The 13022-nt window shown below is 57.3% G+C and overlaps 2 protein-coding genes and 1 long non-coding RNA gene across 4 annotated transcripts in view; 1 reads left to right on the top strand and 2 right to left on the bottom strand.

Annotated features, from left to right (window-relative positions):
• The window catches only part of HOXC4 (homeobox C4), a 60432-nt gene extending 48285 nt beyond the window's left edge, over positions 1-12147 (bottom strand). Inside the window, exon 1 of one of the 2 annotated variants that reach the window (XM_012450347.3) lies at positions 12041-12147. The gene's annotated coding sequence lies outside the window, so the exon portion shown is untranslated. The remainder of the gene's footprint in view (positions 1-12040) is intronic. The other variant, XM_012450349.3, reaches the window with a different exon arrangement.
• HOXC9 (homeobox C9) lies at positions 4109-6977 on the bottom strand. The gene is made up of 2 exons (XM_012450350.2): positions 6349-6977; positions 4109-4667 (listed from the first exon to the last, which is right to left on the bottom strand). Exons 1-2 carry the CDS (start codon positions 6884-6886, stop codon positions 4423-4425), a joined length of 783 nt encoding a protein of 260 aa, XP_012305773.1. The 5' UTR covers positions 6887-6977; the 3' UTR covers positions 4109-4422.
• On the top strand, positions 7065-8054 carry LOC105715888 (uncharacterized). Its single transcript, XR_001107148.3, has 2 exons — positions 7065-7365; positions 7806-8054. It is a non-coding gene; the product is annotated as an uncharacterized LOC105715888 (long non-coding RNA).
• Positions 12148-13022: the final 875 nt, after the last annotated feature.

The raw sequence follows: 13022 nt of genomic DNA, 5'->3' as shown, positions 1-13022 counted from the left end.
GTGCCAGGGCTGCAGGCCTCCCTAGGGTCCAGAATAGTGGGGGTCAGGACAGGGTGTCTGTACCCCTACCACAGCTTGCTTCAGCCTTGGCTCCAGTCCTGCCTTTTCTGAGCCTGCTCTTCGGGTGCCGCGGTGAGCAGAGTGGACTCTGGGCTCCCAGCATCTGGGTCACTGGGGACTGTCATAAATACTTTCTCTTCTCAGCCTGGAAAGAGGAGGCCCAGAGGGCTGGATCCGCTGTGGGGCCTGCGCCTTATCATTTAGGGGGTGGGGTGGGGGGGATATTTAGACATTTTATAGTCCAGCGAAAACCCTGCCACAGAGCTATTCTTCCGGGCCTTTGTGTCTTGGAATGCGACTGTCCCGAGTGTGCTGCCACCACCGCCTGCCCGGAAAGCCCACCAGTCCCGCAACCCAGGCCGGACTTGGTTTCCTCTTTGGGGGGTCGCTCGCCCTTCTTTCATTTGTTTGTTTGTTTGTTTTCTTTTACACGTTATCTGGTTTATTTCGCTCCCTGAGCCTGGAAATAAAGGAACCGAAAGCAGCCATCCTCGCCGAGGCCGTCTCTGTCCCTCTCCCCGGGGCCTGCACCGCCCTCATAGGTACCACGGATTTATGTTCGTTTGTCCGGGTCATTCTGCCTTTTTGTGTTAATTACGCGCTGCCTGCTTCGCACTTATCTCCTCCACAAAGCGATTATTTTTGACGCCTGCCCTCCTGAGCCTTCCGAGTCCGCTGCCAGAGCGAGGGCCCATCTCCCGCTGCCACTCGCGAATTATTTACACCTCGCAGGTGAGAGAATTGATTTGCTCAGAGCCAGTGGGGCCGGGCCGGCCGAGGCGTGGGGCCTTCTCGCAGCCGCTGCGGGCCGGGCCTCAAATGTCAGTGCGGCCAGGGCGGCCCGGGGAACCGCTGCCTCTAACATTGAGCAACAGCGCCACCTCGCGTCCATTTGCTCCAATGCAGTCCGGCTGGGAAAAAGCTAACAGAGAGGTCCCAGGCCTGGCCCAAAGGTGGGAAGTGGGAGGAAGGAGCCTCCAAAGGGGTGCGCAGGAGAGAGATTCCCCGGAAGGGAGTTGCCCCAGGACTGCTGTTCTTTTGTTTTCTAAGTTCTTTGAAATAAAGCCTTGTGAAAGGTTCCACACTGTTTTTTTTTTTTGTTACCCTCCCTTCTCCAATTAAGAGACACTAAGCAAAGCATCTGCCGCGATCTCCTCCCCCCATTCGGGAGCATTTCTGGGCTTGAAAACATCTCCGCGAAAGCGGATGCAAGCTCCGAGGCTCCCACGACCGCCTGCCCGCGGCGCGCACCCTAAAGTCCTCGCTCCTCTTACCCTGATGCTGGCCCCGCACCGCCTACTCCGCCGCCGTCTGCAGGACTTTGGGGTGGGACTCTGACTTCTCCAGGCTGTTTGACCCCTGGTTTGTAGCCCATCCCTCGCGCGCGCGCGCTCTCCACCTCTCCCTCTCAGCCAGTGAGGTCCTGTTCTCCGTGGGCCATAGACAAAACATTCCTATAATCCGATTTCAAAGGAAAGAGTGTCCACCTTATTTAAACCATAAAACAATTAAGCCCAGACGTCTAGCCAGCTCCGCGCTGCTGTTTTGTTCGGCCCCATTCAGAACCCAGAACAGGGAGACAAACAGCGCCATAAAAGTGGCATTTCGGGGCTGCGGAAATGTACCTATCCGCTGCCTTCCCAAGTGGAACAACCTTTAGGGTTTTGTGATTCTGACAAAGGAGCAAAGGAGAGGTGGGAGGGGAAGATTAGGGTAGGAGGGCGTTTGCTAGCCCCTCTGTACCCCTAGCTTTCATTTCTTTCCCCAGATGGGTGTTGTGTTGTTTTAATTCGTAAATGATAGCGAATAAAAATTGGTTCCAATCCTGACCTGCAGGCTGGGCTGGGATTGAACAGTGGGCCGGGCTGGGTGGGCCTGCTCTGCATCCCATGCTCTCCTCAGGGTCCTCCAAGCCCGCGGCCCTCCTTCCTGCCCGCAGTGAGGCCGGCTCAGGCTGGCTGCAGGAAGCAGGCCGCGCTGATGGACGCTGAGGGGAGGCGACAGGGCCTGGGAGCAGGGGCGGGGTGGAAGCCCGGAAACGCCGCTCTGGGGCTGGGAAAGAAGCCCGCATCCCGGCGCTCCGGACCAGAGGAGAGAGGGGTATCTTGGCCTCCACTGGGTGGGAAACAGGAGTCAGGGTTCCAGAACAGCAAAATAGCCAAAGAGAGGTGTGAGGAAGGAGATAAAACTAGAAGCAAAGCACCTTTCAAATGGATCAAAAAAACAATGCTTCTGGAAATGGGGAAGAGGTCTCCAAAGCTCGAAAGAGGAGCTGGTGCTTCAGCGACTGTGAAGTCCCTTGTTTCGACTTGACTGCCCCCCAATATTATCGAAACAAAATTTTCACCCCTTCCTACCTTCCTCCACCCCCCTAAATTGGAGTGTTTAATAGAAGTAGAGGGTAGGAGATTCAAATGATGGGGAAGGGGCTGGTCCCTACAAGTGTCTCACCGTCGTGTAAGGTGATGCTATGGGGGATCAGCTGGGATCCCCAATTATTTTCTTTCACGGAGGTATCCCCCAAATATTTAGAGCGACACCCTGCACCCTTGGCAGAATGGGCAGCTTGAGATATTAAAGGACTATATTTCAAGCAGTCTGATTTTAATAGTTTCCAGATTGGGGGAATTTCCGAGAAAGGGGGCGCCGGGCCGAGGCATACCCGGCAGCTTGTGTCTGCTTCTGATTAGCAGATGAAAACTGCTGGTTCTAGAAAGGCGCTCTGGGGTGCAGTGCAGCCGATCAGCCCCACCGGGCTGTTACACACACATCCCCACACCTTTGTGCTTCAGGTCCCAAAGTCACCGGGGAGCACCCCACTCCTGGCTAATCTCTAGCCAGTTTTCTTGGGCCTTAGGCGCACCATCCCCCAGAAATGCGTAACTGCACAGTGTGACCCAGTCACCCCCAGACAAACATTCAAACTAAATACCAGAGTAGGGGAGATAGATTGGGAAGAAAAGAACTAGGAGAAGGAGAGAGAGGAGCTGAGACTGCATGGAGAAGGAGAAACTACATCTAATTCTGATTGTATTGGTTTTGCCATCTTTCTCCTTCCTCCCTTCCTTCCTTCTTTCCTTTCATACTATTCTTTCCTGTCTCCTTCCATGTCCCTTCTCTTCTCGCTCACTCTGTTTTTCTTCTCCCACCGCAGTCCCCAGTGCCTGTCCTGCTCCCTGAGGCCTGCCTGGCCTTCCTCCTAGTCCCACACCCCCTCCCAGCCTTCATTCCCAGCCATCCCTGGAAGCACCAAAGCACCAATGCAGCCAGGCAAGAAGCCAGCCTGGGCCCTCACCCAGCACCCAACTTTCATCTTCACCTATCTCTTCCCTCCGATCTCATGTACTCATAAATTATTACAATTAATTACAGCCAGGGAAAGCCATTCATGCCGTGCCTCTCCCCCGCACTCCATCTAGCCACCAGGAAACTTGTAGGCAGCCAGCCGGGGCAAGCACTAGCTGGGCCTGGGCCTCAGCAGCCTCCACCCCGCCCCCAGAACCCCCCCACCCCTCCCTGACTGGAGAGAAGCAGCAGGCATTTGCCCTTCCAAGGTAGAAGGAGCCCATTCTCTGGCTCCAGCCTCCGACAGACGACCTGAACACTTGCCTCCTCCACAGCAGCAGACTGGGAACCACAGGGAAGAGAAATAACGAGAACTGGATACAGTTGGGTTTCTGGTTTTTTAAGTGACTTCGATATATTAACACAGGGCTGTTCTACCATAACAAACAGAAGCACTTTACAGGACGCACGCTGCAGACGAACGCTGAGGGTGAGAGGAAACACTGCTATGTACAGCCCAAGGCGCCGGCCTGCACGACCGACCCAGCCCGCGGCACGGTCCCCAGCCCTGCCCCTCAGCTCCTGGGCTGAGAATCATTATTATGTATGTGTGTGTGTCTTTTTTTTTTTTTTTTGTACAAAATCTGCACGCAGAGCACCCCAGGCCCATGGAGGGATGGCCTGGACCAAACACGATACAGGGGGAAAAAATAGAAATATAGCGATTCAAGTACTGGCTTCTCTGAAGAAAGGAGAAAAAAAATCACATTTGTGTGTGTCATTTATTTCGGTTGCGCTGGGGAAAGAGAACGCAGTTTCTCTCCCTGCCTCCTCCTCGCTGGGTAGAACTAACTCTAAAACACCAATATCTCAACACTGAACCCTCCCAAATCGCAAGAGTTTTCTTTTCCCCTTCCTTTTTTTTTTTTTTTTTTTTTTTTTCCTTTTTAAGCTGATTGGCTTTTCTCTATCTTGCTCTTTCCTTTTCCTTTTCGTCTCTCTCCCGCCTGGGTTGGGGTATTTTGTGGGGTTTTTGTTTTTCCCTTGGCTGTGCTGAGGCAGCAGGCTGGGCAGGGTTTAGGACTGCTCCTTGTCGGTTTTCTCTTTATTCATCTTTTTCATCTTCATCCTTCGGTTCTGAAACCAGATTTTGACCTGCCGCTCAGTGAGATTGAGAACCCGGGCCACCTCATACCGACGGTCCCTGGTTAAATACATATTGAAGAGAAACTCCTTCTCCAGTTCCAGCGTCTGGTACTTGGTATAGGGGCAGCGCTTCTTCCTCGTGGAGCGGGCGTGAATCCAGTTGGCCACGGGGTTGCCTGGAGGGCCAAACACAAGCAGGGGTCAGTGGGGCCCCTTTCCAGCCCAGGACTTCTGTTGCTCTACCCCCAGACTTAACCAGGCTCCCCAAACGCAACAACTGAACCTGAATTTGGACACATTTTGCTTTAGGAATTTTCCTCCTTCCTCGTTTTGCATTCTGTCCCCTCCCCAGCTTCCCCCTTTTCAGTTTCCAGCACCTAAAACTGTAGGAAATCCGAAGCTATCAAAGCCCCTCCAGTCTGGTCCTCAGCTTCAAGAGTAGTAATTTGAGAATATCCTCATAAAAAGTCCAAATTCCCAACCGTTTCATAGGCCCATAAACGCTTCTCTCTTGTTTTTTATTTTTATAGCAAGGTCTCTCTCCTCCCCACCTCCCTCCTCCTCTGCCCCCTCCCATCTTCCCAGCCCACGACCAAGTCCTGAAATTTTAGCAGTTCTGCTTCCTGACGCTGAGAGTCCCTAAGCCCCTCACCACCCTCTGCAGCACCCTCCTCCCGCTCGGAGTTCAACCCTGCTGAGGCGAATTCTCAGGGTGATGCTGACAAGGGAAAAGTCTTTCTCCTCTCCCCAGAGAGCTGCTGGCCTTGGGGACAGGCTCCCTTATATCTTAGTTTTCCTGTTTGGCCTCCAGTGCCCCCTCCTGCCAGCCCCAGGACAGGCTCTGCAGGAGCCAAGCCTCCAATTTCAGGTTTATGGGAGTTGCTGAGGGCAGGCAGGGAAGCCTTCAGAGGGGTATAATTAGGCCCTGGCCCCTTATGGGGCTGGAGGAAAAGATTTCCTGCAGCCCCCTCCTGGGACTCCCCCAGACACTTCCTCACACCCAGGGGGCTGCACCCCCTCTCCTGCTGTTTCTCCTTCTTTCCCCTTTTTCTGGCCCTGCAGCTCCCACCTGCCCCCAACCCTAGCCCTCCTGTACAACCCTCAGAAGGCGCCTGTCTCCCTGATTGGAGTGTGTGTGTGTGTGAAGAATTTTCCAATCTGGGGAGATGCCCACCCTCATCCCTGACCCCCATTCTCAACCCTTCCCCTCCAAGACCCTCAGAAGAGGGTTCTCAAGTTTAAGGAGACTCAGACCCCACTTTTGTCCCCACTTCTCTCTGAAAGTCCTGATCTCTCCAAGTCCCCAGGCTTCGAAATGCCCCAGACCCCTCACCCAGTGCTCCTGGGGGAGAAGTCCATGGACCTTCTGTTTCATGACTCTCTAGTGGGGTGAGGACCTCCATGCTGACTGGGAAGCAGGGGTACTTCTTTTCACTGGGGGTATCTCCTCTGTGCCCCCAGTGTCCTCCTCACCTCTTCCCCATCCCATCTCAAATCAGAAACTGAACCTCGCCCCCAGCTCCATTCCCTGGCCCTGCCTGCATTTCTTCGAAAGTGGTGACTGAGCCAAAAAGCCTGGGCTGGGAGGAGGGGGCTGGGGTCTCTCATCAAAGCCAGCTCCTGAGAGAGGAGCTCCCCTCGGCCCTCTCCTAACCTGTCTCCCTGGGCCCCCTTCTCAGACCTTCCTGCTCCTGAAAGCTCCCCAAGGTAATTCGCTTTTATTGAGTCCTCGCCCCCTCGCCCTCGCCCCTCTCCCGCGCTCCCTGCACGTTTCGGGAGGGCTGTAATCCGGCTGCCCCCGTCCGTCCTCCCCTCCCCTCCCGCGCCGGTTGTAAAGGAAAATTGCTCCCAACTTACTGGGGTCCAGGTCGGCCTTCTCCTCTTTGTGCTTGCTGCCGGCGAGCGCGTCCGCCTCGGGCGAGGGCAGTGTCTGCGGGGCGCGGTCGCGCAGCTCCCCGGGCGAGCCGTACATGTAGTCCGGGTAGCTGCGGCCGTCGCCCGGGCCGCAGTCCGCGCGGCGCCCGGGGTAGGCGTCCGGCTTCAGGGCGTAGTGACGGCCCCCGGCCGGGAAGCTGGGGAAGGAGACGGCGCCGGACAGCGGCTCGAGCCAAGTCCGCATGTAGCGCGTGTCGGCGCCGAGGTGGGGCTGGGGGCCGTACGGGTGATATACCACGGACGACTGCGAGGGCACGGGCGCCCACGACGTGCTGAACACTGCCGGCTTGGGCGCGAAGCTACAGGACGGAAAATCGCTACAGTCCGGCACCAAACCGCTGGGTCTGGCGGCGGCGGGGTGAGCCCCCGTGGCCGGAAACCTGGACGCTAGGAGGTCTTCATTGTCGTGAGAGATGAGCGAGTCCACGTAATAGTTACTGATGGGCCCCGTCGCCGACATCGTAACGGGGTTTTACATACATAAGATTATTGTATGAACTGTATATGTACTTTTTATCTGCTCACAGAACAATCAAGGCAGGTAATTATTTTTCCAGCCTTTTCCCCGCAGCTCATTGGCTCCCCGGCCCCCACGTGATCGTATTTACCCAAAAATACGGCGCGGATCAATGCGCAGGGGCTTTTTTTTCCTTGGTTTTTTTCCCCCTCTCCCACCCCCTTCTCTCCGCTGCTCCCCGCGACCTGCGATTTCCTGGGGGTCCGGAACTCTGGACCCAAGGCACCGGTCATCCCCTCAGGACGGCTCGTAGCTCATCTGGGAAGCCCCTGTGCCCATGCCCACCCATAAGCAGTTGGCCTCCCCCCAACCATGAGGATTTTTTAATGGGGTGAAAATGCCAGTCCCCGAAGCCAGGGTTCCCGGACCCCCAGGGCCGAGCTGGGCGCTGGAGCCCCGCAGGGGCGGGGAGGCCGACCGAGGTAGGTGGAGGAACTATTTCTTGACGTAATCCGTCTCTGTCGGCCCCGACGCTCCCGCAGTCTCTGCGCGAGCAGAGATCAGCGATTGTCAGTTCGGAACGTGGCTTTTAAAAATGCGTTTTTAAATAGTGTGTATGTATGTATTTCTTTCAGGAGCAGCAGCAGCGGTGAGGGAGGGAGGGTGGGAGGGGACTGGGGAAGCTGGGATGGAGGGAGGGAAGGAGGGAAGGGGAGCGTTCTTCTGCCACTGGCCAACTCAGCCCCCCAAATCTGGGGTAGGGGAAGCCTGGGGAAGGTGGTTCCTGGGTGGGAGGGGTAGAACCTCAGGATCTCATACACCTTTACAGCAGCCTCAGAAGTCTTCTCTTTGCTTTGGCACAGATATACAGGCGCCTGTATTTTAAATTTATTGTCTGTATCTATTTATCTTTCTTTGCCAGCTTGAAGAAGTGGAGGAGAGATCTACACAACTTGAGTGGGGTGTCCCCATCCCATCTTCCTGCTCAGCCTCCTTTGCCCCCAGCTCCATCTCTGCGATACTTCCCCCACCCCCACTCCCCAAAAAAGAAGTCACTCCCGGGCTCTGTCTACAGAGAGCCAGGGTGAGAGCGGGCAAGGCGAGAGAGCGACCTCGGTCGTGGGCAAGTAGCTTGTTTTTACGTCCTTCAATAAAATTTTTATGAGGATCATTTGATTGTTCATAAATGTGTCTTTCATTAAATAAAATTGTAGGCTGTTTTTGGAACGGGAAAAAAGCAACGGAGGGATGGGAGAAAGCAATTTCTTTGGGGTCGGATGCAGGAATTCCAGAGGGGGCAGTGTGATGGTAGAGGAATATCAGACAACTTGGATTCCTCCCCCCAATAAGTTGGTTGCTACCCTCCTCCTTCAACTGGGGGTTTGTGCCCAGCCCTCTGCTTTCCATCAGACTGTCCCATAGTGGTGTAGTAAAGGGGGGCTTTAGCCAAGCAGGAAATTCTCAGTGTGGGTGCAGAAGAGGGGCATGGGAGGTTGGCGGGGGGCGGGGGGGAGGGAACAGGTGATGTCCCCAGAGGTATGGTGCATTTAGGCAGGGCAGAGTGAGTTTGAAGGAGGAGTGCAATTTCAGGGTCAGAAAGGAAGAGTCCCAGTCTGTGGCAAGGGAAAATAGGCTGAGACTGAGATGCAGGCTCTGGAGGCAGCAGGGTAGGAGGCTTCCCAGACCCGGCCATGCCTGCCCTTGTTTCCCCCTCCTGTCCCCAGGAGGGGACCAAATGCCAGGGGTGGGGGTGCGGGCTAGTTTTCTCCTGCATCTCTGTGGATCTTTCTCCTCTGGGGTGGAGAAGGGCTGGGGAGAGTGTGCATAGTATATGTGTTTGGGGGAGGAAAGTTGGGGGGAGACAGCTGCAGCTGGCAGCACCGACCTCAGCTCCATAGGCCCCCTCCCAAGTCCCTGCTCCTCCCCCTCACCCGTTTTCCTTTTCCTTTTCGGTCTAACGGGGTGGTTTAACGGGGCTGGGATTTCAACGCATGGAGGAGGATGAGGGATGTGTTTGGTTGGGGAGAGGCGACTTGGGGGTTCAGCTCCTTGGCGCCACTGTCTTCCCCTCCCTTGAGCTGGACCGAGCTGGGAAACCCAACTTACAACAAGAAACAGAATATCTCTTTGGCCTTGATGGAGTTGGGTTAGCTGTCAATCAAAAAATCTCCCTCACTAGTTCAAGGAAAAGACAGGAGGTTCCAGTCCCCCTGCCGAGGCTTTCTCCAAATCCCCAGTGCAGCCAGCACCTCCCCCAGCCCAGGGCAGCTGAGGACCCAGCCGGCTCTTGGGCGGCTGCTGGCAGCGTTGAGCAGAGACGTTTAGCCCTCAGCGGGGCCCGGGGCCAGACTGCGACCAAGAGGACATCAAGGGACAGAGCCTAAGAGAGACTGAACCCGAGACAGCCTGAGACAGACCAACTGAAACGCGGAGGCAGGCCCAAGAGAGGAAAGAAGGAAACGGAGCATCAGAATAGAAAGAAAAAGGGGAGCGAATTAAGGAAAAGAAGGAAGGCAAGATGAAAAGAAATAGGAGAGCCCAGAAAGGCAGGCGAGCAGACAGGGAGGCGGAGGAAGGGCGGCCGTACGCAGGCAGGACGGGGCAGGGGGCGAGCTGGCGGAGCAGCCGTGGCATTGTGCAGTCCGCTGGCTTGCCGGGCCTTTGCCGCGGGACCGGCTCCGGGCGCGGCGGCCACTTCTGTCTGGACACAAAGGCTGAAGAGGCCTCCTCTCCGGCCCCTCCCAGGAGACCTGCTCTGGTGGGTACACTAAGCCTGCGGGATATAGAACCCCGTGTTGGCCCAGACAGCCACCCAGGCGGCTGGGGGCTGAGCCATGCTCTAGTCAAGGAGTGAAGAAACAGAAGAAGAGGAAAGAGGTTTCATGCCTGCTCCTCCTTCACGTCTTCTCCAGGCGACAGGGCCAGCTGCCCCAGCCTCAGCTTTCCTGGAGGAAACAGTCCTTAAGGAGCCTCTCCTAAGGGCCTCTGCTATTTGGGAGAGTCCCTCAAGTAGACATTGGGGCCGTAAAGAGATGCCCCCTTCTCTCCTACCCCTTCGAACACCGCCTTCTTTTCAACTCTTGAGCTGCCTGCGCACCCTGCCTGCCCACTCTGCGGAGGCGGCAGCAGCGGGCAGTGAGGATCCCTGCTGCCATCAAATCCCCTGTGAAACCAAGGAGGAGATTGTCGCTTTCTTTTTTCTTTTTTTTCCCCGAGAGCAGGAACTCCGAACCCTTCCCACTCAGAGGCAGGCACGGCTATGGATCAGGAAGCAGGCCTCGCCCACAGCCCCCTCCCAGCCAATGCCTCATTTTCCCTGTGCCTTGCAGAGAGAGGCGGCCTTGAGAAGGGGGGCTAGAAGAGGCTGGGAGTCCCGGAGCCCACTGGGCGGAGGTCTCGCAGGTCCACAACTGTATGTGGCCTGTAGCCCCCATTCTCCACATTTGGAGAGGGGTGGCAGACCAGGGCTTTGAAGCGGACCTGCAGATTTCCCTCAAATCCAGGTTTGTAGGTAGGGGGGCGGGGCACAAAGGATATTGGGGTACCAAGAAGGAAGGTCTGTCTTCCTGGGGTTCAGTTACTCCTTCTGAATCTTCTGCCACACTCCAGACTCCCCCTCACCCACACCACTCACTTCAATTTTCCTCAGCGCCGCTGGGGTAAACCGAGAAACTGAAGGCCCCTGGGAGTTCTTGTTGGGGAGGGGGAAACCCCAGCTTTAGCTCGCAGCTGTGCAGTCACTCTGGTTCCTAGAGTTCCCTCCCACCCCCAGAAGACTTCACTGGGCACCGGAGAGACCCTTGAGAGGGAGGGGCACCCTTACTCCATCACCTGAAACCTGGGCAGCTGCGGCCACAACCAAACTAGCACCGTGGGAAGGACAGACAGAAAGACAGACAGGTTAGAGTCGTCCCCTCCCCCTGCCCCGCGCCTTCCTTTTAGTGATTTAAATTCCCTCCGGTTCAATCCACACCGTCAAGTTCGGATTAAATTTAAAACAGGCTTTTCCCGGTGCCCCCAGCGGGCCATCCCGGCTGCCTCAGGCAGGGAGCCCGCTCCCGGCTCGTCAGCACCCGCCCTGCGCGGAGAAGGCCGTACTCCATTTGCTTTCATTTTCCTTCTTCCCCTGAAATAGGCTCATTTCACCTCTCCACTGCCCTCTCCCCCTCCCCGCCCCCTCCCCGGTTCCCCTCTACTTTCCCCCCTTCTCTCTCCTGATCCCTCTTTGTTGGGGAAAACACACCCACACACAACTCCTCCTAGCTAAGGCCTGCGCTGGAAGCAGAAACTGAGTTCTCCTGGCCCGCGGCGAGGAGACCCGCGTCCTGCCCCCACCCCAGGTGGGTATCCGGGATCCCTACACACCAGGAGTCAGGTCCCCAAGCCCAGCAGGAGTGAAATCCCTAGGGCCTGTGAACGTGGCCCTCTCAACGCCACGGCCTGCCGGCCCTGCATTCCCGCCGGCGCCCCCGCCCTGCCACTCCGCAGCAAACGGGGCTATTTCCGGCTCCCCCTACACGATCTGGCTTTGCAGCCTGGGGAGTGGCTGGAGGGGGAGCCGCCCCAGAGCTAGAGCCGCTCCCTGCCCTGCCCGGAGCCCCCAATGGCTCTGAGCGCCTTGTTACCTGATCTTTTGTGTGATGTATGTGTCGCAAGGAAATTTGCAGTGACTTTGGAGCCCAGACTGAGGAAGCGGAGGTGGCGAAAGGAGAGACAATACGGGTCCGAAGTACAATTAAGGGGCCAGAGCCTCTCGTCTCTCCCCCGCCCTCCCTGCCCGACTGCGAGCTGTCTGGCCTCAAACCTCTGGGCGACACGCGAACCTGGAGCCGGAAACTCAGCCCGTGGCGGAGGGAGTCAGAGGACTCTGCATCCAGAAAACAGAAGCAAAGCGCCCTTCCAACTTGGGGGCGACTTAACCAGCCCTACTGAGTTGCAGAGAACCCAATGAATGAAAGTGCAAATTCCGCCGTATTTTCCGATTTTTTCCAGCCTTGGGAAGGAGAGCCCAGGGTTTGGGGCGTCTCAGACAGAGAGGCAAACCGCATCTCCTGAGGCAGACAGACCCACAACATGAGTGTGAGCCTGAGATCACAGACAGGTTCAATTATTTCCCGAGGCCTCTTTGCCAGGCCCGGCGGGCGCCGATCTCCCTACCTTCTCTCCCTCCAAGGCCTCAGGCAGAGAGACCCAGAAGACTCGGTCCCTCTGGCTTGGTCCAATCCCGCTTCGGAAGCTCCTTCGTTACCTGCTCCTCCGCTCCCCACGGCCACAGTTGCAGGGCAGCCGCCTCCCGCCTGGGGAGGGAAGCCCCGGCCACCACGGCCGCCGCCGCCCGCCCTCCTTCCCTCCCTCCCTCCCTCCTTCTCGCCCTCCCTCTCTCTCCCTCCCTCGCGCACTGCCGCTCGCGGGGCCCTCCCGCGGGCAACCTGCTCTGGACCAAGTCCAGGTATCTCCGAAAGGTAGAAAAAAGAAAGGACCTCTTACGTGGAAAAGAAAAGAAAGAAAGACCTTCTATGGCATTTATTTTTCATATTCTGACCATTGGTCGGCCTCAATTCAGACGTCCCGGACAAGGCCCAGCAGTTGCAGAGGTGCGCGGGGCCTGCCGCCTCGCCCACGCTGACCGCCGCGCCCCACGCGCCGCGTGCTCCACACTCTGGGCCGCCGCCCCCCAGGACAGCCCAAATACCCAGCAGACCTCAAGGTCCTTCCTACAGACTCAACATCCGGTTGCTCGCCTCGCTGCCGGCCACAGCCCGGAGCCCGCTCTGCTCTGCGGCTAAAGTCCATACACAATCCACCTTGCCGGTGCTCTCGCGCCCGGCCCCGACACCCCTCCTGGCCACGCCGCCCTCCGGGCCACACGCGGGCTGTGGCCCGGCCCAGGACTTCGAACCTCGCCCCTTGCACGACCCACACAAAGCCCTGAGCCCTGGCTTTCCCACCCGCAGCCCCCAGTCCCTGCCGCCGCCGCCTCCTTCACCTGTTCTCGGGAAGGGCTGCATCTCCGAGCCGGAGCTAGGCGATGGGCCGGGGCCAGGTCCCACAGAGGCCACAGCGGATCTTCCGGGCTAAGCCGGAGCCCCAGCAGCCGACGAGAGATCTCAGAGACCAAGGCTCGCCTTGGCGAGCTCTT

The sequence above is a fragment of the Aotus nancymaae genome, unplaced genomic scaffold, assembly GCF_030222135.1.
Source record: "Aotus nancymaae isolate 86718 unplaced genomic scaffold, 86718_ANA_hifiasm-v0.15.2.pri h1tg000016l, whole genome shotgun sequence".
Taxonomy (NCBI): domain Eukaryota; kingdom Metazoa; phylum Chordata; class Mammalia; order Primates; family Aotidae; genus Aotus; species Aotus nancymaae.
Note: the sequence above shows the minus strand (reverse complement) of the source record. Positions and strands in the feature narration are given on the sequence as shown.

Excerpts from the sequence above, each read along its gene's own strand:
- HOXC9 (XM_012450350.2), bottom strand. The coding sequence starts at position 6,886 with ATGTCGGCGACGGGGCCCATCAGTAACTATTACGTGGACTCGCTCATC. Across the intron at positions 4,668-6,348 it reads GAAGGCCGACCTGGACCCCA|GCAACCCCGTGGCCAACTGG; the intron begins GTAAGTTGGGAG and ends TTGGCCCTCCAG.